General features: G+C 42.6%; 7 protein-coding genes across 7 annotated transcripts; 4 read left to right on the top strand and 3 right to left on the bottom strand.

Moving 5' to 3' along the window:
• Window positions 1–3418: 3418 nt before the first annotated feature.
• Bfra_002800 (uncharacterized protein) lies at window positions 3419–5238 on the top strand (the record flags this gene model as incomplete). The annotated part of the gene is made up of 3 exons (XM_037333214.1): window positions 3419–3457; window positions 3566–4588; window positions 4663–5238. 3 exons carry the CDS (start codon window positions 3419–3421, stop codon window positions 5236–5238), a joined length of 1638 nt encoding a protein of 545 aa, XP_037195342.1.
• A 1663-nt stretch (window positions 5239–6901) lies between these two features.
• On the top strand, window positions 6902–8146 carry Bfra_002799 (uncharacterized protein; the record flags this gene model as incomplete). Its single annotated transcript, XM_037333213.1, has 1 exon — window positions 6902–8146. One exon carries the CDS (start codon window positions 6902–6904, stop codon window positions 8144–8146), a length of 1245 nt encoding a protein of 414 aa, XP_037195341.1.
• Window positions 8147–9754: 1608 nt separating this feature from the next.
• Bfra_002798 (uncharacterized protein) lies at window positions 9755–12311 on the bottom strand (the record flags this gene model as incomplete). The annotated part of the gene is made up of 2 exons (XM_037333212.1): window positions 9755–10392; window positions 10514–12311. The coding sequence occupies 2 exons, from the start codon at window positions 12309–12311 to the stop codon at window positions 9755–9757; spliced, it is 2436 nt and encodes an 811-aa protein (XP_037195340.1).
• Window positions 12312–14871: 2560 nt separating this feature from the next.
• Window positions 14872–15685, bottom strand: Bfra_002797 (uncharacterized protein; the record flags this gene model as incomplete). Its single annotated transcript, XM_037333211.1, has 2 exons — window positions 14872–14971; window positions 15033–15685. 2 exons carry the CDS (start codon window positions 15683–15685, stop codon window positions 14872–14874), a joined length of 753 nt encoding a protein of 250 aa, XP_037195339.1.
• Window positions 15686–18091: 2406 nt separating this feature from the next.
• Bfra_002796 (putative major royal jelly protein) lies at window positions 18092–19483 on the top strand (the record flags this gene model as incomplete). The annotated part of the gene is made up of 3 exons (XM_037333210.1): window positions 18092–18510; window positions 18598–19141; window positions 19193–19483. The coding sequence occupies 3 exons, from the start codon at window positions 18092–18094 to the stop codon at window positions 19481–19483; spliced, it is 1254 nt and encodes a 417-aa protein (XP_037195338.1).
• A 430-nt stretch (window positions 19484–19913) lies between these two features.
• Bfra_002795 (uncharacterized protein) lies at window positions 19914–20116 on the top strand (the record flags this gene model as incomplete). Its single annotated transcript, XM_037333209.1, is given in 2 exon segments — window positions 19914–19932; window positions 19944–20116. 2 exon segments carry the CDS (start codon window positions 19914–19916, stop codon window positions 20114–20116), a joined length of 192 nt encoding a protein of 63 aa, XP_037195337.1.
• Window positions 20117–20525: 409 nt separating this feature from the next.
• Bfra_002794 (uncharacterized protein) lies at window positions 20526–21660 on the bottom strand (the record flags this gene model as incomplete). Its single annotated transcript, XM_037333208.1, has 2 exons — window positions 20526–21554; window positions 21616–21660. The coding sequence occupies 2 exons, from the start codon at window positions 21658–21660 to the stop codon at window positions 20526–20528; spliced, it is 1074 nt and encodes a 357-aa protein (XP_037195336.1).
• Between the last annotated feature and the right edge of the window lie 2 nt (window positions 21661–21662).

Here is a 21662-nt window from a genome sequence, read left to right as displayed (position 1 = left end):
AACTGAAATACAGATCTATTTTGGTATTCTATGGCATCTTTAGATATTCATCCGCTATCGAATCTTGTTTTTGCACTGTTTACAAACTATCAAACTGATTAAGAGTCAGCGTGACACTCAGTAGGCAGGAGCTCTCAGATGATTTCGAATCAGGTTAGAACACTCAAAGTAAAAGAAATTATCAGCGCATCAAAATTGAGGGGGAAGCTACGTCTCCAGGGCTATTTCAATCTATGACTGAAGTGGGATCGGAAGGAAAGCCCTAGCAGGGAAGTGGTCGGTATGTGCTAAAATGGGGTTGCATTCCTGGATTCTACTTGAAGAACTGCAATAAATAGAAGCGGATCATATAGCACAGCCTAATTGAAATTTCATTTATCAAATATTACCAAGATAGGAAGGCATAACAGTATATACGATGTTCCGAGCTTGTGGCCATTCGCTATGGTGATGAGGGTTTCCTGGTTTTGACCCAACTCAGTAAACGTTGCAATGGAAGTTCAAACTTTCAGGGCCTACAGGGTAGTTGCGGGGTCGGAATACCCCTCATTAAGCCTAGAAGATGCTGCAATACAGCGCGACACACTGAAGCAACAAGCGATCCGAAAATGTCATGGAATTGAAATAATCACTACTGGGCACTGTGCATTCTCGATCTGGCATCTTCACCTAGGAAGCTTATACTTTTATCTATGATCAGAACGTGAGTATAATAAAGGTCCAAAGATATCTTTGCACGTAGACTCATGACTGGCCCTAATTTCAATTAATAGTTCCGGTACGTTAGAACTGATATTTTCTAGATCTGATCGACCTACTCTCCCAGAGGTTCTATACTACATTTACTACCTGTATTGTTATATTTGTCTTACAGAGTGCACAAGCTTGAGCTATCTTCCTGTGAGGACATATCACCAGTAAGAATCATTTGAACAGAATCCAACCCCCCAGAATCTTGAACACAGTATAGGTGTCCTCTGCAGTCTCCAATCTTCAAGGAATTTTTCAGCCTTGCGTACTACCCGATTACCCTATTTCCTTAGCCTACATCTCTGAGCTTAACATTTTTGTAGCTTTCAAAATCCGCAAATTGCATTACGAGGGCAGAAGATAATGTTCAAGTTCATCGTACCTTCCTTTTCCTGCGGCCTCGCTTGTATTAGCTCCATTTTCTTCCCTTTTTTGCCCATTCCTTATGAGATCCTGTTCTTGATTTGTACTTCCAAAGACCAACGTCTATCGTAGTGATTATGTTCAAGTTATGTATCCTTCTCTCCATATTCCTCCTATTGTACATCGTTGTTCGCCACTGCTTCGGTTTGCTTTTCCCACTTAAGTAATAACGCTCGATATGCAACTATTCCCAAGGGAAATACATGTACGTATCAAGTTCCATCGCTCCTGCTGTTTCCCGATCTAATCCCCTCGCCTGTTGTTTGACCCACTTAAACATGTGTTGTGGAATTTCAGTCGTGATTCATCAAGTACTCCCCCTCCTTGTGCATCATTTCTATCGAATATAAAGGTTATAGAGATATGGAATGTGGAGGCTCTCAAACAGAGGATTTGTTGTGTATGATGTAGAAATCTTCGAATAAAGGAGATATTGTCTGAAGGGGTTCACCTAGTCAGGGGGTTTCAGTCCGGGGCAGTTGAGTGTGTGGCTTGATGTGGTTCCTATTCAAGACTCAAGACTCTGATTAGTATACGGTGACATACAGAAAGCCCATATAATCAAGGTCTTATGAAGAGATCAGGGAACAAGAAATGATACTAACACACTAAGGACAAACCACAGCCTCACCTGCAAGTTTACAATTAAGATAGCAACTGATGTTAGACTTTGTTTGCGAGAACAAACATTACATACGTATCTAGATGAAGACGGCGTAGGAATTTCAATCAATGAACGATGAATATGAAGATGGAGATACAGATTGAAGACCATGAATGATTGAAAAATAAATGACTAGTGGCTCGCGGTCAAAGAGGTAATAAGATTGATGGGTATAAAAATTTCCTATAAAAAAGTCTACCATCACATGCGAGAACTGAAAATAACCATCTATTGAATATCAAGGTCTTGTCATACCATCTCCGCCTTGTATACAAGGCTATCTATCTAACAAATCTATCCAGAAATCTCTATCCAACAGTAAGCAGAAAACTGCTTGAAATTCAGTAACTCATGTTGAATCAGATGAGATTTGGCCCTAACCTCGGCTAAACCCGAGCTGTATTAATTTTCAAGATTTATCTTGATATTCACAAGACAAGAGTGAAGTATTTTGACGCAGGATCACATGCATTAATGAAATATTTGATATCCAGTAATTGAAGACTTGGGTGAGATTTCTATCATTCACCGGCAATATTCTTTGACAAAAAGAAATTCACACGGTGATTTCTTGATTTCTGGGACAATAACAATCACTTTCTATTACTACAACCTTCACTCTTTTTAAATCACACCTCAGATAAACAGATTACTTTGAAAAAATTTCTTTATATCTTGATTATCAGGTTTACTTTATGATTTTTGCCTCTTGTTGCCAAGATAATCAACTTTCCAAGCCAGATACAGGAATTCATAAGTAACCTTGCAGGGTGCTTTCATTAATGGATCACTACAAGTTCTTATGCCGCTCTCGCTTTTGACAAAGCCTGTCATCCTAACAATCAACACTACCAGAAAGAAATTCTGGATTTTGCTAGCTTGCTTGTTCGACTTGTTTGCATCCAGCAGCTTCAAAAGGCCCCTTCCAATCCCACAAACATACACTCCGTAAGTTACACACTTTGTTTGATTCTTTGTACATACTAACCGCGATTGTATGATCTAGAGAACCGCAAAAGACTGCAAAGATTACTTTATCTTGCCTCTCTCCTTCTTCGTTCTTGACGAGAGATTCGTTGTTCCCAGCTTGCACTTTTGATCGCTTCCTTGTCGCATCGATACATGTTCAGGATTTCTGAGGATATCAAACAAACAACAGAATGGTATGTTCATCTTTCATATGCATATCTATATAGCGTGTTTCTCGCATCAACACATTTCCATCATTGTCCTCCATGTGCATGACCTTTTATAGCGGATTCTTCAATTGGGTTGCTTCCGCTCGTGGAATCCATTACGCCCTGTGCCTCGTTCTCTCGTAACATGGACCATCACAGTCATATCCCTTACCTTACCTTACCTCAGTGCTTGAGACTCTATTCATGGATCTCATCGCCGTCTTCGAACTGTTATACAGTATTTCTCTCACCGCTAAAAATTGCACATCATAAATAGCCCACCTCGCTTCACAAAATCAATACGTATCAGGTGCTTCAGTCATTATCTGGAATTTGGAAACGCCATAGATCTCGGTATATTGATAGCCTAGTTGGCTTATGCGTTGAGACCAATATTTGCATAATGACTACTTCCATCCGAACAGTCCCCCTCCAAGCTATCGTCAAGCTCACACATTTATCCTTGCTGAGATCAGGATGATATACGATAGCATTTTCCCGTACCATATCACCACGTTTCTCACTAGTAGATACTGACCGATAAATACAGGCAGGACATCAGCCGAGACAGCTCACAGCACCGTATCCAGAGGTTGGCCCACCATGCATCCCTGGGGATATTACAAGCCACGCGATTGGACAGTATTGCACTATCTGCAAAGGAATGAAGATGCCCTGGGGCGGCTTTATGCCAATTTCCCGATATAATAAAATGCCAGTTTTCGTGGGGCGAAAAGGCACAATCTTACAAGCCGTTCAAGTCGACAATGCTTATGAGATGAGTTTGGTCGCCATGGCCATATGGGCAGTTTTGGAAAACAAATGGAAGGAGGCTGTCAAAATTAATCCTATGATCGAACAAGGACGAATCAAGGCTGCTGCCCACGCTATTGTAGATATCTCATTTACAGTCATGGCGTCACCTAACTCTCCAGACAGAGGCTTAGTGAGATGGTGGAATATATTGCACGAAGCTCTGTTGAATCCCGATTGGACAGTGGCCAAATTCAAAGCACGATATCGCAGACCTGAGGCAGTGCCACCAGCCTTCAAAATTGATTTGCAAGGCAACGAACTAATTACCTTACCCATTGCAGATGATGATCCAGAGCAGGAAGATGATGACCTTGGTTATGATAACACTGACAACATATCAAAGGGTAAAAAGCTTCTGTTCCTTAGTCGCGATGGAGCCGATGTGAACGATTTAGACGACGGTAATGATGACGAATACGAGGGCGAAGTTGGGGACTCCAAAACCAAACGCCAAATATCTCCTTGGCAATTTGTCCCAGGACAGGATTTGAAGCCTGCTTGTTGGGCCACACCGGACACGTCGAAGTTTTTCATGGTACGTCAGCTTCGCGAGGACCCAAGCATCATGGGTATCAGAGAGTATCCTCACATCGCTGGTTTTGATTGGAATGATAAGAAGGCCATCCATGCCTTAAATAGAGGAAGAAACCAAATTATCCTGCGAACCAATGGGCCAAAGACTCCGCCCCGCTTAGCTTGGTCGCAAGTTGAGAAGGATCTCTTGAGACATCAAGTAATCAAGGGTCTCAAAAACGGCGTAAGTATTCTCACTCATACTGAATATTACGTAGCATTGCTCTGTTGCGCACAATTGCTAACCATGACCTGCAGTACACAAAGCATAATATGCCATGGGAGCAAGTTGCTCACAACATCAACGTCGACCTGGAAAAAGTCACACAAAAACAAGGCTCCGCACTTGCCATACCAAGTATATGGAACGCTGGGATGCAACGCATAGATCACAAAACCAAAAGATGCTGCGAGATGAAAAAAGATCGAACCGGTTCCGATCGGAATGCATCTGGCTGTATGAACCAGGCTGCCAAGTTTGGTGATATTGACCTATTACTTCGAAACAGCATAGAACACCCCAGCAAGCGCAAGTCTGTTGACGAGATGCTTAAGATAATTGATGATACACATCAAGATCCTCCTTCAAATATCAGGGCCGGCACGACTGCTTGTGCCGCGCCCGATACTGAAATGCAAATGGTGAATGAGGAAGAAAACTCATGTGTTGAATCTTCTTCGACACGAATCGATAAGATGCAGGTAGATAGTGCTGATGAGTCTTCAAAAAATGAGCCTATCATGAAGCGTAGAAAATCAGGCCAGGCTGACGGCAAGAAATCCCCGGGTAATGTCCATCCTTTGACACGTAAAAGCTCGGAGCAGAGTCAATGAGTATTTCAAATCAGTACGATACATTACATTTTCTCATTCAATGGTCATTTAGTTTCATGTTGGAACTTTCACTACTCTTTCTTTCATTCGTCCACTCCTGGACACCTACAATGATGGGACTGCCACACTAAGAATCTTGAGCAAATTTAACACAAGAGCTTCCGTCGCAACCATTCAAGTCTTAATTTTCAAGGTTTGTAGGATTTTTTACTTTTAGGGACTTGATTCGCTATGACGAGCTTGGTCTAACGATCAGAGTGTGCAGATATGGACAAAGATGGTTTTAATGGTAGTTGAGCGTGATTGGGTTCTTCATTGGTGTACGGTTGACTCTTCTCGTTAGAACTTGTATGTTTATGGCGCAGCATTTGAGCATATGAATCACTTCTAGTCATCGCGAAGCATTGATATTATAGTTTGCATTCGAAGAAGAAAATGTGGTCCAGTCGGTCTCGAAGTCAAAAGACAACGTTTATTCAATGCTCGAATTGAAGTGAACTAAAATGAATGCCCATGCACCTCATTCCGAATCTCAGCCGAAACGTGACATCTTAAGATCATTCTACCTGAAGCTCCCTCCTTGACAAACAAGCGTCTTTACTCAACTATCCTTGTTTCTATCCGTAGTTTCTTCCTTCATTAAGCTTAAAATAAAATTTAAACAAGACCTATACATTGACATCGAAGAAATAGAGTCACATGATCATGAGATGGAGGATCATCACTCATAACAAGCCAATCAAAGCCTCAAGATGCAAAGATCGACGAATCACGGCGATCCCAGCGCTTTGATCACCCAACGAATCGTGGAGAGGAAATTCAGGGGAAAACAAACGAAAAATCTAGACGCGGTAGAAAGATATTGCAATTTTAAAAATTTCTCATTCTCCCACCAAAAGGGACTAAAGAGCAATGAATGAGCAAGCCACAATCAGCCCCAGATCCACAGATATCCCATTCTGGTGAACATTCACGAATCAATCCACTTCTCCTATGGTATTCTTTCTTCGGATGATTGAGAATGGGAAGAAGCTAGAGACGGATTGGGAAATAATGAAGGTTTTGACATAGTAAGCGACTATGTCGGCGCTCTAAATGGGATTGTTCGTCCGTTATTTTCAGGCTAAGAAAAGAATGAAGGGTCTCATAGCGGGACACAGGTAATTAGTCTGGGGTCGTGTTGTCTGTTGGGTCCGCCATATGTTCCTTACATGCTATGGTATCTTCTAGGAGGCAGTGAAAGAATCGGAAACGCAACGAATTGGTGTCCAGAGAAGGTATTCTCTCAGATTTCATCCTGGCCAGAACAACAAAGGAATCACGATACCCCAAGAGACTTCATGTGATGTGTGCAAATATACAAATGCAATGCTTGCCTCGTGGCAAGAAAATACGGCTCGCTCCGCAAACGATCTTACTCTGCTCTTCAATGGACCAGAACGTGCTCGCATACTAGTGGTATCGCACTATCTATACTTAGCGCAAATCTCATTGTTTTCCTTAGGACTATAGAGCTGAATTTGGTTCCCCACAATCATTTTTATACAAAGTTGTAGATCATCTCTCTTTAGATAATTCATATCCATTCGTCTCTCTCAATTCAATCACTCATTTATCTTTGTTTCTATCTGTCGTTCTTTTAAACTGTTTTTAGTCATCCAATATGAGAGTTTTGATCGTTCTTTCTGCCTTAACCGGCTTGAGTCAGGCTGTCGTCGTCGCCCCACGACAAGCTGTCAGTCCTTCAGAAGTTGCAGTCACATCGACCACCCTCAGTACAGTCACAAACACCATTACCACTGCCTACCCTGTTATCACTACAGCGACTACCTGTAATGTAGATAGCGTAATCCCAAAAGGCACTTGCTCGGCCGGCGCAGTTTGGTCCCTGACCGGAGGCAATTATTATTCTCAGCAGTGCGGTGCATCGCTCATTGGTGGAACTGTTATTCGTGCCTATGTCGAGCCCGTTGGAGCTGCTGCCACTTCTATCTGTGTATCCTTCTGCAACGCTCTCAACAATCTGAAAACATCTGCCAGTTCATGTAACGGAATTGTGTTTACCACTATTGGTGCTCTTTATGAGTGCTTCTTGAATAATGGACCAGTCACTCAAGTACCAGCTCCGGCAAGCGTTTTCAACATTGTGCAATTGACAACCAATCCTTGTGTTGTCACGAGCACTGCGTTTCAAACAGACTTTTCTTACGAGACAGTTACGTCTACAATCGAAGTCGTTTATACTTCGACTGTAACTCCATCTGCTGCTGCCAGTACTTTAGCGGAAACAACCACCAGCACTTCTGAAATCTCTTCAGTCGCGGCAACCACCAGTACCTCGGAAGTTCCATCTGCAGCCGCAACCACCAGTGTTTCTGAGATCCCTTCAGCCGCTGCCAGTACCTCTGTCATCGTCATCTCTTCGACCGATGCAACCACCAGTACTTCCCAGGCCTCAACCTTAATATCAACCATCTCCCCACCCAATGCAACCATCAGTACTTCCGAAATCGCCTCCGCAGCAACCACAACCTTACTTTCTACTATCTCCCCATCCAATTCAACCACCAGTACTTCCGAACTCCCCTCCGCAGCAACCACAACCTTAATCCCCACCCTCTCTCCAACCAACACAACAATAATCACTTCCCAAACCTCCGCAGCAGCCCCAACCTTGGTATACACCAATTCCTCAATCTCCATCTCCACAATCACCTCCCAAACCCTCTCCTCAGCAGCTCCAACCCTAATCTTCACCAACTTCACAACAACCACTACTTCCGCTGCCGCCGCATCTTCCAGTACTGCAGGGGATGACGACAACGACAACGATGACGGTGATGATGACGACGATGTCTGCTATTACGACGACGAGGAAGATGAAGATGAGGAAGAAGATGATTATTAGGAAATCATAGAATAAAAAAAAGTCTGGATGCGAGGATACATGTGGATAAAGAGATGGATGGAAAAACTCATCCGATTTTCAGAAAAAGAAAGAAAGAAAAAGAGGAATGAATAGAGTACACTGTACAGAGCTCATCGCAAGCATAATCATTACGTTCTTGTATATAATTTTCCAATACATAATATGAATTGACAACCCTTATTTCAACTTGACATTGTTACAATTCGCTGGGAAAGAACTACGGATTATTGGTCTCACGGTATCATGTCCGTTTGGGGAAGTATGAGGATTTCATGCATACGTCTCCCCATTGGGTATGATATACTTCTCTTCCCTTCCCTTCCCTCCTTCCAAGTCCTCTTCTGTCAAGGCTACTTTCTCGAGATTGATTCCACAATCCTTCTTCTATCCAGCCTTCCAATTTCCACTCGCAATTTCGCTCCCCTCTGGAATCCGATAGTTTCAACCGCAAGATTTTCCCGATAAATGGTGCTTTGTCTTCCGTCAGATATCTACACAGCGATCACTTTCAATAGCCGTCGCAACATCCAGTCATCCCAAGTAAAAAGTCATCTACATAAAAGTCCATGCTACGGCAACTTTTCTAAAGTTCTAAGCCTGCACTTTGAAATGAATATCCGTATCTTTACCACTCTACTCTTTATTACGGGTCTCAATCATTATCGGACTGTCCTCGTAGATATACAGGGGCCTTTGAGATTTTCCTAGGTTAATAGAAACACACACCTCTTATTTTGAAAAATAAAAGTGGCAGGTAGCTGCGTGGAAAAGATTCCAGCAAAGTAGGAGGATTGAATACTTGACGTCACACAAAAGCGGAGTGCATAAGCGGACAAAAAGGGGTTGTGTTTATACATACATCATCACTTCCTAACACGTTACGAGTACAAAGACAACACAACTCACACCACGCACATCACAAATTTGGCTTAAACATTTTCTTCGTCGATTTAATTATCCTACACTATCATAAAATGAAGCACAAACCCAACCTAAACCCAAATAAACAAAAGAAATTACATCATGATTGTAAAAGTGCTCCATAACCTCTAGTTATCATACATATTCCAACCCTATTGCATCAGAAGAAACAATAAGAGCTGTATGTATGCCGTCGAAGCTATTTCTTCGTATAATCTTCGTCATATCCATATTACTATGTACCGTACCTTATCGCCATACCTAAACCTAAGATGAAAGAAACTTTTATGGTGTGTAGAACTGTCGAATGCCGAATGCGTGGGTTTGATGTCATCATTTTTCATGAGAAGCACCTTCTGATAGGCGAAAATAGCTGGGTAAAGTGTTCGCGTGTGCTTTTTTTGAATTGAATCGCTGCGAAAATTGTGCTGAACTCGTATTATTGAGAAACAGTAATCGTACATATTGAAAATTTGCAGTGAAAACCTTTTATTTCTCAACATCTTGACTGAGAACCGAAAGTTATTGAAGATTAAGACAAAATATCGAGAATATTATTTGGTGCCATAGTCTGAGCTGGAATCTATGCGTAAACAAGGAGCGCGAGGAAGCATGTCTGACACCAAGAAGTAGTAGAGATTCCACCGGTATGGGTTTGGAAACAGCCTATTTCCTGCTTGAAGTGGCGTCAAATTGCTTTGCACTACTCTTCGGAAGCCTCAATCTAAACGCAGCGTTCAATGCAGATGATCGGGATGGTGAAGGTAGCGGTCCGTCATCTTCATCATCATTATAATGCTTCTTTAGCATACGAGGTGGTGGGCTACTTGAGTGGCGACGATGGATAATCTTTGCCTTCTTCGATGGACGATTATTTTCTTCATCGTATACGTCATCAAACATGTGCACAAAGTTGTAACTGGGAAGGTCCAGAGTTCGCTTTGCCAGAGGATTAAGTTCTTTGGTCTGCGCATTACACATCTTTCCAGAAGCCCTGCTACCCTTTGATTTCTTTGTTGCTGGATGGTCGTCCTCATCTTGTTCGTCATCGATAGACTGTGAAAAGCTGCGGCGGGAGGCGTGCGTGTCTTGCTTTGTTGGCCGGCTGTTTGATTCCTTCTTCTCGTCACCAGCAGCCTGCGAGAGTCGACGAGGACCTCTAAGCATGCCACGACCTCCCTTTCCACCAAGTCCAGTTGCATCATTTATCAACTTGAGGATGTCTGGATATTTTAAGGCTTGTGTTTCAGTTGCAGAGCCTGTGCGGTTGTAACCTACGCGATCGCTGCGACTAGTCTTGAGAGCTGTGAAATAATTAGTTAGCTATCCTATCTCAAGAATAAAGTGAATCTATAATAGTGGCCCGGAACTTCCGAGCTTTCAAGTCTTGAATCATACAACAGCATCAAAGAAATATTGACTTACTTCTATCTTTCTTGCCATTCTTTGGTTCTCTCTCGACTCCTGGTGCCAACTTGGATCCCTTCTTCTGCACAAAGCCATCAAATCTCTGTCTGAGACGTTCTGCAATCTCATCCCAGTCAATCGTGTGTCTGGTTTCACCAACCCTAATCGCATCTTGTACCTCCTCTATGAGTTTGTCCTTCTCCAACTGTGTCCATGGGATTCGTGTTTCGGCAATATTACCATGGGTACGCTTACGGTTTTGAGCTCTAGCCTTGTTGAGCTTCTTGATATCGGCAGGATTATTCCAGTCAAATCCGGCAATTTGTGCGTATTGGCGGAGATCAATCTCTTCAGGATCATCGACATTTTGGCGGGTCAAGTAGAACTTGCTAGGATCAGGGTTGCCTAGTTGTGCATTTGTGATATCTGTTCCTTCGACAAATCGCCACGTAACATTGACACGACCTGGCGTATTCTTCTTAACTTCTGGAAGCTTACGGAAGTAAGCTCCTTCAAGCTCTTCTTCGTCATCATTGCTATCGTAGAGCTCAACATCAGAAGCTTCTTCGTTACAACGTGGTGTTGTGGGTGTGGAGTCACGATGACTTGAGAAATCCAATCGACCACACAATCGTGTGCCATTGTTTTTGATACCGGGAGCCAATGCACGCGCGGGATACACATGCTTGTAGTATTCTTGAGCATAGCGAGGACTCCATTGTGGCGCACCTTTACCAGTGCTATGCGCTCCTTCCCTCAACCAACTTACAAAGTCGATCGTGAATTGTACAAATCCTGGACCTCTGCTCTCATTCCTATTGAGATGATCCATAAGTTCGTGAGCCTCAGCTTCGGTCTGGCTGTCGCGATTGTTTTCATAGTTGATTGCATCTTCTATGGTGAGCATTGCTGGAATACCGGTAAATACACGTGTTGGAATTCGAGCTTCTTGGACGGGTGGTGCTGGATTCTTGGCTTGGAAGTTCCAATCCCCAGTTATCTGTGCGAAGTATTGTTCATGCGTCAAATTTGGATTTTTCAACAGCTCATGGAGTGTATCGAACCATTGTGGTACTCGTTCACTCTCACTTTCATCAGCCAAGGTTCGAAGCTCTTTGACCATATCTGCAATTCGATGAGCAACATCATGCAAATGTGGGAAGTATTTGAAAGTTGCAACGAGACCAGGAATGGTGGCAAGGTCTTGTTCTATGATGCGAAACTCGACGAGCAAAGAAAGCTGGGCAATTTCGTACGGTTCAGTTAAGTTCCTTACACCCTCTAGCAATGCACCTTGTGGGGGGACTTGGATTTTGTTGCCGTTCGTGTCGAGAGCCACTGGAAGTCTGTCTCCCCATGGCATCTCCATACATCGACAATTAAAACAAAATCTACCGATTAAGTGGTTACGCTGGAAAGGGCAAGTCTGGCTGAGCTGCTCCTTAATAGTCCGCGATACACGTGGAGAACGTAAGGGACTGATTGTTGTATCGAGAGACATTTCCGATCCGTCTCTGTGGTCGCTCGGCAAAGAAGTCTTGTGTGTAATCTTCTCACCGGCCGTGAAGGCGTTCTTGGACTTACTACCATTACTGTTCCCAGAAACGCGGCTCGAGCTATGTTCTAGGCGTTCGAAAGGAGTGGCAGATCTTTGCTGTTCATCTCCGAGATCTTTGTGGTAAGTTACAGAAGCTCGATCTTCTTCCTGGGAAGCAGCAGCGGCACTAAGAACATCCAAGCCTTTGCAAGGAGGTAACTTCGGACGGTTGTACATGATTTCTCCTCCGTTCTGTTTCATTTCTCGTATACTCTGCATCATGTGTACTCGTCTGTGTTCGGATTTCGATTTTCGCTAAGTTTTCAAATGAATTAGTACCAATACATGAGATCTTCAATCAGTTAATTCAGGTGAATACCTAGTTCTTGGAACTCATGCAAAGAATAAACGAGATCTTTGGAAGACTGCTCACTGATGTGAACCAGATAATCTTGAGTTGGGAGAGTGTGCAGAGTGATGTCACTGACAAGAAAATGTCAGATATGATCGTACAAAATTGATCGAAGGATGAAAGATGAAAGTGTTTGTACGAATCTGTTATGCAATGGGGGCAGCAGATCTGAATGAAGACGTGCAACGAAAGGTTTTGGATATTCAATGCACAAGCGCAAGAAGGAATGATGATGTGCCAGAATGATTGGGAAGAAGATGCTCCAGAAAGAGTGCACTGAACGACGATACGAGGCTCTTCGTACAAAAGTGAAGATTGACTGAGCTAAGTACAATGCAGGAGATTGATCTATCTGCGCGAGCGCGAGGGTAGAGAGAGTGGAGGAAGTGTATTCTGCAGGAAGAGGATTGCTTTTATGAGAAGTGCTTCAATTCGCAAGAGTGAAGAACAAGGATAGGCAAAGAACTCAGGTAAGAGATGGCATGTAAAGAGCTGGAAAAGAATCGATGCACTTACTGAAGGTTAAATGTATTTTGGAAACTTCGGGGATATTCTCAAGAGAAATCAAGAAATCAAGAAATCGTGTCAAAGAGGTTGCTGCTGACGGAAGAAAGTTGAAATCCAATACCAAGAAAAGATTGAATTGTTGTTAAAAAAAGAGTTGAAAAGAGTTTTGTGAGGTCGGAACGTTGATGTTGTGAGGGTGGAAGAAGTTATTGTGAGAAAGAAATAATTCGAAGAAGATGAAAATTCCGGATCCTTTTGTATCAATGTTGAACTTGATAAAAGATTCCCTTTTTCGGTAGAATCAGGCATCACCCTTTACCCCGCCATTGATACGGTGGTTGCTATGTGAATGTTACATATAGAAACAATTGTATTCTTGGGGGAAGTGAGGAGTGAATATTGTAGATGGTTGGGATGGTACAATTGTTTTTGATTCGAGTGAATACGAGAGAAGCATTTAATATGTATTTGTTAACCTCACAGAGTTGTACATGTTTTACTACAAACAATTGGTTTAATACTGCGGTTTCTCTATCCTTTCTCTACCTTAACGTATGGATATTGTCGGTATGAGGATGAATTCAGATTTCATCTTTTTCATTCACCATTTTCGAGCATACATGGGATGTACATAGACACTCATGTTGGGTCTTCAGTTTCTTTAAGGTGTTGAGATCAATGAAACAAGTTATGTGAGCCTCTCCTTGTCTCTTGTCAAAATCTTGACCAATCAGTGCAATGTATCTGCTGGAGGTTGAAGCATTTCAAACAGAATTGGTTCTAGATTTTGGCATATCCTAAATCCTAACTCACAGAGAGGGAGCAGGCCCCATCACTATTCCAAAGTCCAAGATGCGTTTCAAGTGGAGGCTACAACCTTCTCATATTCTATGCATGGAGGCAATGAGAATGAAAGGGCTGGATATCCTATTCAGCATCGATTCCCGCCAGCTTTCTTGGTTCTAGTCTCGCATCACCTTCGTTTACACGTACTCCGCTGTTCTAGCCTTCGGGCTGGTAGAAACAAAAGAAGGTACAGGAGGAGAAGCACATATTACGCCAAGATTCCAAGCGAAAAGACCCCATAAATCAGATCTGTCGTTAGATAGGGCTTAATTATCTAAAAGCATATTAGAAGGAGAATCAGTTTTTGCGGAGTATCTATTACATTTGTCTCATTCTACGATTTAGTATCCACTAGCACCCACTCCTCTCTTCTTCCCATCTCGATGCCCATCTCTTCGTCCTCCCTTTCATTCCATCTCTGTGTTCACACTGAGTCATCCCTCTTTGTGAAGTCCATCATAGTCTCACCTTCATCTCAAATTTCTCTCTTCATCACTCTCTGCTCTACGATTTAGTCCAGTATACCACCGATTATTGTGGGAAGTAAATGCATGTTAATTAGAAATCAGACTCGGAACGCGATATCTAGCACCTAGCAAGAGATCATTCTCATTCCTGAAATTATATTCGGGGTGGAAAAGAGGAAGTTTCCTTAGTGTGGGCACCTTTTCGATCTCCTGAAATTTCAAACCCGGCAGCCCTTTATCTGATGATCAACTTAACTTCCATCATTTTAAGCTTTATCTTTCGACGACATATGCGAGGTTCCAAAAGATTTATCAAGGGGCATCATTACTAGTAGTCATATCACAGAATAAGTCACATGTAAAACTGAACACGAATAGTATGCACCGAAGCTCATTTTCTATCTGTGTAAAACCTGGTCTACAAACATGCAAAACGCCGTGAAATTCTGTGATGTCAAAACAAACAAATAAGTCCTGCCGCTCCATAACCCCAAGGTCATTACATCATCTCAAGGAATTGTCCCGTTCATAACATCCCATAATGATTCAACATGCTCAGTAGTCAGCTAATGGCTAACAAATATTGCTCGCTAAGTTTCTAGCTATTCTAGAAATCAATCAAGTCTCCATCATCATCCTCCTCATCGCCAGGTGACCAGCTTCCGACGGAGGTGTCGACAGGCGAACGTCTTCCATCGATTGTGACACTGCAGATGATTATCGTTAGTCATTTGAAATCTCTCAATTCTCAGGACATGTGTGACTTACCGGGACTTTCCACTGGTCTGAGGGTTAGACTCAAGAGTGTTGATTTCCCAGTGACGACGAGCCTTATTCAACCTATCAACATGCTCCTTGTTGTTCCAGTCGAATTCATCAATGTGCAAATCGATTCGCTTCTTTTCGATCTTGGTAGGATCACGGATATCGTAGCGACGAAGGACGAACTTGGAGTTGTCGGGCTGGCCAACAACGGCAGGAGTCAGATCGGTATCGCCAGTGATAGCCCAAGCAACAAAGGCATCCTGGATTGATCTCGCACTGAGCTTAGCCTGGCTAAAGCCCGGACTCGTTGGTGGTGATTTGCTCATGCTGGGACTGCGGCGACGCTCTTCAGATTTCGCATCACGGGGAGTGATCTGCAGAGGACCAGATTTGACTGTCTTATCTGTCAAATTGACCCAGTCATCCTCCTCATCGTGGGCCTCTACATCGGCCTTTTTGAAGTCGCCAGCTCTATAGGCGCTGTCTCGGCGGTGTCTCTTGTGATCACCGAAAAGACCAGCAGGAACGATCGCATCTGCGAGGTTGCAGAGAAAGTTTTCGCGGAGGAGAGCGGATTTTCCTTGGTGCCCTGGCTCTCCAAATGGGGGAAGAGGGGCCTTGGTGGGTGGAAGTTCTTGGTTCTTCTTTTGGGACATGTTGATCTAGATTAAATCTTTATTACCGTTAGTGAATATAAACGATTGTTTGGTGTTGAAAATAAAAAGTATGGATGAGTAAAACTGCTGGCTAGTCTTCAGCTGGATACCATGGAGCAGTTGAGAGCAGTGCTTTGATACTTAACTCTGGATAGATTCTCAAGTCTTTGATAGTGAAATATACTTACAAGTTGATGTCCTGAGTTAAAATAATTTCTGGATAGTAGATGTCTTGACAGACAGTATGTTTCAAGTATGAAAATACGGAAAGAGTGTATGAACTTGGTTCTGTGGTGGAAAGATTTTGTCCTTGGAAGTCTTTTTGAAAGTAGTATTTCTCAGGTACTTGGTGTGAAAGTTATCTCATGAAGTAAAGAAGTTCTCAGGTTGTAAGATCTTTTGTTTATATAGATAAATAAAGGTACGGTCATTTTGTTCTGAAACGACGTACAGCTGGTCGGCAGGTCGACGACAGTATGCTCAGGGATTCGTTATTCACAGTTGCTGTAGAAAACTAACTCGAACTAAATGCTATCAAATACAAACACATTATACATGGAATGAATCAGGAAAGGAATTAGATAGAGTTATTTGTGATGTTTGTGGTTTCTAGCATTACTACATGTTAAAAGTAAGAGGAGCTAGTTGTGATTGATTCAAATGATATCAGATAAAATTGATTTGTCCAATGGCTAACAATGCTGGGTAGCTTCAACACAGAGCACTTTAGGTGAATGCCAAAAACAACTCTATAAGAATACCGGTAATGCATCATTGAGATTCATTCTATTTCACTTACAGATTGATAATTTGCATTCCATTGCATTCAAACTAAAAGAATTACAGAGCTATTTCGAAGTCCATCGTATATTATCTTTATTATATAACTGCTGAATCACGACCAGGTATACCCCTTTCAAGTACAAAACTACAATGCAACGAAATGCACCCGGGTAGGTATTGAATTTTGAATCCGTGGCTTTATTTATCGAGTCTTTGGGTACACGACGCGGATATGTCATTCTTGAATCTCCAGTTTGCACACGAATTACGTTTGAATCCACTCGCAATGAATGGGATATGAATGAAGTATGGAGAGAACAAGGAGGGAATCCCAATTTTTCAAAAAATGTTTTCATCAAAAGGCATTACCTTCCAAGTACTTCCTTCTCGCTCTGGAGAACTCGGGATATTAACATAAGATATCAATGAGCCGTTTCATTCCTTATAATCAGCGACCTAGCATATTTCCTGTCGAATATCGAGCTGCTAAAGACTTCCTTGTCTAAGACCTTCAATTCCCTACATTCTCAGCATTTTCCGCTCCGAACGGCGGATCCCTCACCTCAGTGTCTACCAAATTTAACTTATAAACTTGAGGCTTGCGGCAGCCAGTACCGAACAGCAACTCCACTATTCTCGATCTTAAGATCCAGGTACATCTGATCACAGGATTTTTCGTCAACTCCTTCTTAAAGGCAATAGTATTTAGTCCGATCCTAGGAGATCTGACTGATTGAGGAATTGGCGTCAGAGGAGTTGCTTTGCTTAGGCGAACTTGGGCCACTAGAATCTCGATTCGGGTACCCATGTGAGAAAAAAGAGATATCGAAGCTTGTTTAAACCAGAACTTCATAAATGAAATTTCTGGTTTTAGCATGTCATGATTCCCGATAACAGAGCATTAACAAATTATTTGTCCATGGTCTCTTTCATTCGCACACTTTGTACTTCTATCTTTAATGAAATAAGGATATAATTGAGATGACATGCTGGGGAAAATGTAGATTTTGGGCATTATCAAAAAAGGGGTCACAGTTAATAATTAGCTATGTTAGTTTGCAGCATCCACTTGGCACAGCATATGCCCTCTTTGAGCTTTGTAGAAATTCCAAGTAAGCAAACCTTATCTTAATCAGAATCAAACCTCCGAGACATATAGCATTTCTTTCCAAAAAAAAATCCGCGGGTTCACTTTATATATACAATATCGCAGAAAGTTTGCCAATTCCTTGGAACAAATAATTTACCTCCAATTTATCTATTAAGGTGTTTGGAGATCCACCACGAGCAAGCCGCTTCGTCCACCTCATTAATCTGAGCTTATTCCACAATATCATGCGCCAAGTGGCCGTGGAGGGGTCGCCGGCGCCTCTAAATAAATTGTGGAATATGCCAAGCGAGTGCCAAGTTCCGAATATCATCATCACCAACCTTAAATCGAAATGCCGAAGTTTTTCAGTACCGCAGTATTGCCATGATTGCAGGCGCAGCCTTATTCAAATTTTCAAATAAATACATACCTCCCGTCTAATCATGATGAATGGATCTTAGACCGTGTGTTTTATTGAGTTTCTTTGTGCTTCTCATTTTTCGTCAATACGCGAACATTCTAGACTCGTAAGGATGTTACTCCTTCTAGCTGCTTTTGCAGCGACAGCAGCCGCTCAAACCTTCAATGGCACCTGTCCGATTCCGTTATCACAACAGCGCACCAATCTCACCACCATTGGACAATGTTCAGCCGATTTGGATGTCATCGGGCCAGGATTGGAAGCCGTTCATGAGTATGTGCGTGCTCCTACGGGACTAGGTTTGGATCCGGATGGCAATATCTTCTTCACCTATGCACGGAATATGGAGCCACAAAACTGGACTCTTACAAAAGCAACAGGCTTCAATAGTGAAGCTCCTTGGCCATCAGCTGAATGGCAAAATTGTGTTGCGGGTCAAAATGCTTCAGAGTGCTTTGTCAATGTGCAGAATGTGGTTTTGGATGCGGAGGGCACATTTTGGGTTATTGATAGTGGAGTTCCTAATGGAGCGTATGTTTATATTTCTGTTTCTTCGTCTACGAATTCAGGGGCTTAGTGCTTTTTTGAAGTGTGAAACATCAGCTGACCTTCACTTAGTTCCTACCCCACGACCTATGGAGCTAAAATTATGGCATTCAACTACACTACCGGAGAGCTGATCCGTAACTATATCTATCCACCTGAGCTTTACTATACCAAAATCCAGTTGAACGATATCAAAGTCAACAATACTCTTGGCACCGCCGGATATGCATTTGTTACCGAGGACTCAGCATACGGTTCTATCACGACTATAGATCTCGACACCGGAGCCACTGTTAGACATCTCTTCAATAGCACCTTCACGACCCCCGATCCCCATTTTATCTCCATGTACAATGGAGAAGTCATCAGAAACTGGGTCGGTACTACATCTTCAAACCTCAACTCTGGAACTAACGGCATTGCGTTGACTGGGGGTAATGTGTACTGGGGTGTCAAGGCTTCTAACCACTGGTACTTTGCGTCTCAGGAAGCTTTCATCTCTAATTTGACAGACGCAGAGATCGAGGCCGTAGTTCAGAATCCTGGAAACTTTCCATCTGAGCAAGCTGGATTTACGGCTGATGACCGTGGAAGAGTATATATTTGTGCTTCTGCTGTATGTCTCTTACCTTTTATGATTCCATACTGTTACTAATTCAACCTGCAGCAAAACGCAATTCTCTACGCTGATACTCTTCAGTCCGAAGTCACCGATGAGGTCAACGGGGTCCCAGCTGGTGGTGAAGGCATGGTAGCAGCTGCGAACTATAACCTCAAGACCCTCGTTCGTGGTGGTCAAGTTCAGGCTGCTGATACAATGGCCATCTTGGATGGATGGTTATACTTTACTACCAATCAACAAGGACTTGCTCCTGGTAGACAGTATAAGAATATTGATAAACGAAGAGGTCCTTTCAGAAGTTATCGTACCTGGATTGGTAGAGGACCTGCTGTTTAAATTCTTGGCGCTCGCTATACACCTCAGAGTTTAATGATAATAATTACTTAGTCATGTAAATATATATTGAAATAGAATTACTGTTTGTATCTTGAACTGGCATGCTGAAAAAAAGCCCCGATTTGAGGTGCTCCGTTCTGGAGTTCACAGGACAGAAAAGGTAGCTGCGGCTCATGAATATTAACTAGAAGTGATGAATTTTAGTTTCAATTGATCTTCTCTTGGTATGCGGCTTTTACATGTACAAGCAGAATCATAACAGAGACATTTCATGCGTCATCAGCGAGTAAACTGAGAATCCGTTCAATCGTATTTGATTCAAGAGAATTTTATTCCATGAACTACCTAGCTAAGATGACTTCCCGGAAGGATTACAAACAAGTGCAATCTAGCCAAGATAGCGTTGATCCAATATCGCGACGAAGACGCAATGTCGACTGAAGAACAACGTCTTTGATAGAAGGTCTGAACGAAGCTATGTCTGTGTTCAACAGATTTTCTGCGACGAAATCCATCAACTTTATTATTATCAAGGAAATTAAAGAAATAGACAGAAAAGGAAACAACATTCAAAAGCCAACCGTAGTGAACCCGCTATGCCAACACCGGTGTTCTTTCTGGCTTTGCCATTGACTATTATCAAAAAAAGGTGCTCTTCTAGACATAATATTGCCAAAAACATAAGTCGCAGGAATGAAGGCTTGTGGAATGGAGGCTTGTTGAAAGGGGAATTTTGCGAAACTGTAGAGATATCGCTGTTGGATTCGCAGAATATCCGAGGCTGATCCGCGTAAATATTCTCGCCGATGGTGAGACGTTGGTAGTTGAGCAACACGTAGGCTTGGTGGAGAGAATCGAATCATACGAACACCAAGGATATTTCTCGAACTTTGTTAGAGATTTACTGAGATCCCAGTACATCCAAATTTCTCAACGCAAGCTTTTGTTATTCTGGAAATTTGACATTAGCTTGGATCAGAAGTTAAGTTCTGGATAAATTTACGCACACAAACTTTGCCTTCACCTGCAGCTATCTCGCTCTCTATAGCAATGAACTTTCTTCATAGCTCTCATTGTTGACAGAATTCTCCAACTCAAAGTCCATTTCATCAGGGTCATCACTGAGATTCAACGATCCCATTTCTGCAGGTAAACTCAATGGTTGAGGACCAACGATTGGAGAGCCAATGAATGGAGAGTAGAAGATTGGCGAGCAGCTATGTGTAGAAGCAGAGCTTAATTCTGGGTTCAGAATTGATAATCCAACGGGGATGTTGGAGGAAGATGCGAGCGCAGTTTGAGCAGCGTCATAGGCTCGAAGCGCTTGACGATCTCTATCGCCATCGGATGATAAGTCGTCATCATCTGAGCTGTTAACTACAACACTGTGATTATCAATTGTCTCAAGAGTCATACCGCTTTCTGCTTCTGCGGATCCTTGCTGTTCTTCTGAGGATACAGCTACAGCTTCAGTGGTACTGTGAGCTAGAGTAATAGGGTTATTCTGACCTCCAGGAATGTCAGCTACAATCTTAAATTCATCGGAAAGCCCTGAAGAAATACCATTATGTGCGTCGTCTCCATCATCTCCGTCGTCTTCATCGTCTTCATCGTCTTCATCATCTTCATCATCTCCATCAGCTTCTTCATCGATGGTCGCCTGAGCTAAATATCTGGCAAATTCAGCTCTGCGTTCTTCAACAAATTGTACCAAATTTGGGAACCACATTCTCTTTAGTGACTTGGGTACAATGCTCCAGCATCTCTCTCCAACTGAAACATCAGTACCAGTCAATCCTAATGTGATGGCAGCAATTCTGAACACATTGAGCTTATTGATATCATCCTGATTGTCCCAATCGTGGTGGCGGGCATTGGGGTATCTATGCATGATAATTTGCTTAGATCTTACCCAGTCGTCGACCTTCCTGAAATGAAAGTAGATGAACTTATGAGGCTCGGGCTTTCCCAAGACAGCAGCAGTGTGGTCTCTTCTTTGCTCGATTGTCAAGTATCTCGGATCAGGGATCGAATTTTCGTAGCCGATGAGAAAATTAGTATCGCTGTTCCTCTGGGTATCAGTTAGTATACAATTGTTCCATCAAAGATATGTTATATCATAGCCAACATACAAGCAAGGTCAAAGCAACGTCTACGGATATCTGAGGTGGAGACATAA

Source organism: Botrytis fragariae, assembly GCF_013461495.1.
Source record: "Botrytis fragariae strain BVB16 chromosome Unknown tig00000012, whole genome shotgun sequence".
Lineage (NCBI taxonomy): Eukaryota > Fungi > Ascomycota > Leotiomycetes > Helotiales > Sclerotiniaceae > Botrytis > Botrytis fragariae.
Note: the sequence above shows the minus strand (reverse complement) of the source record. Positions and strands in the feature narration are given on the sequence as shown.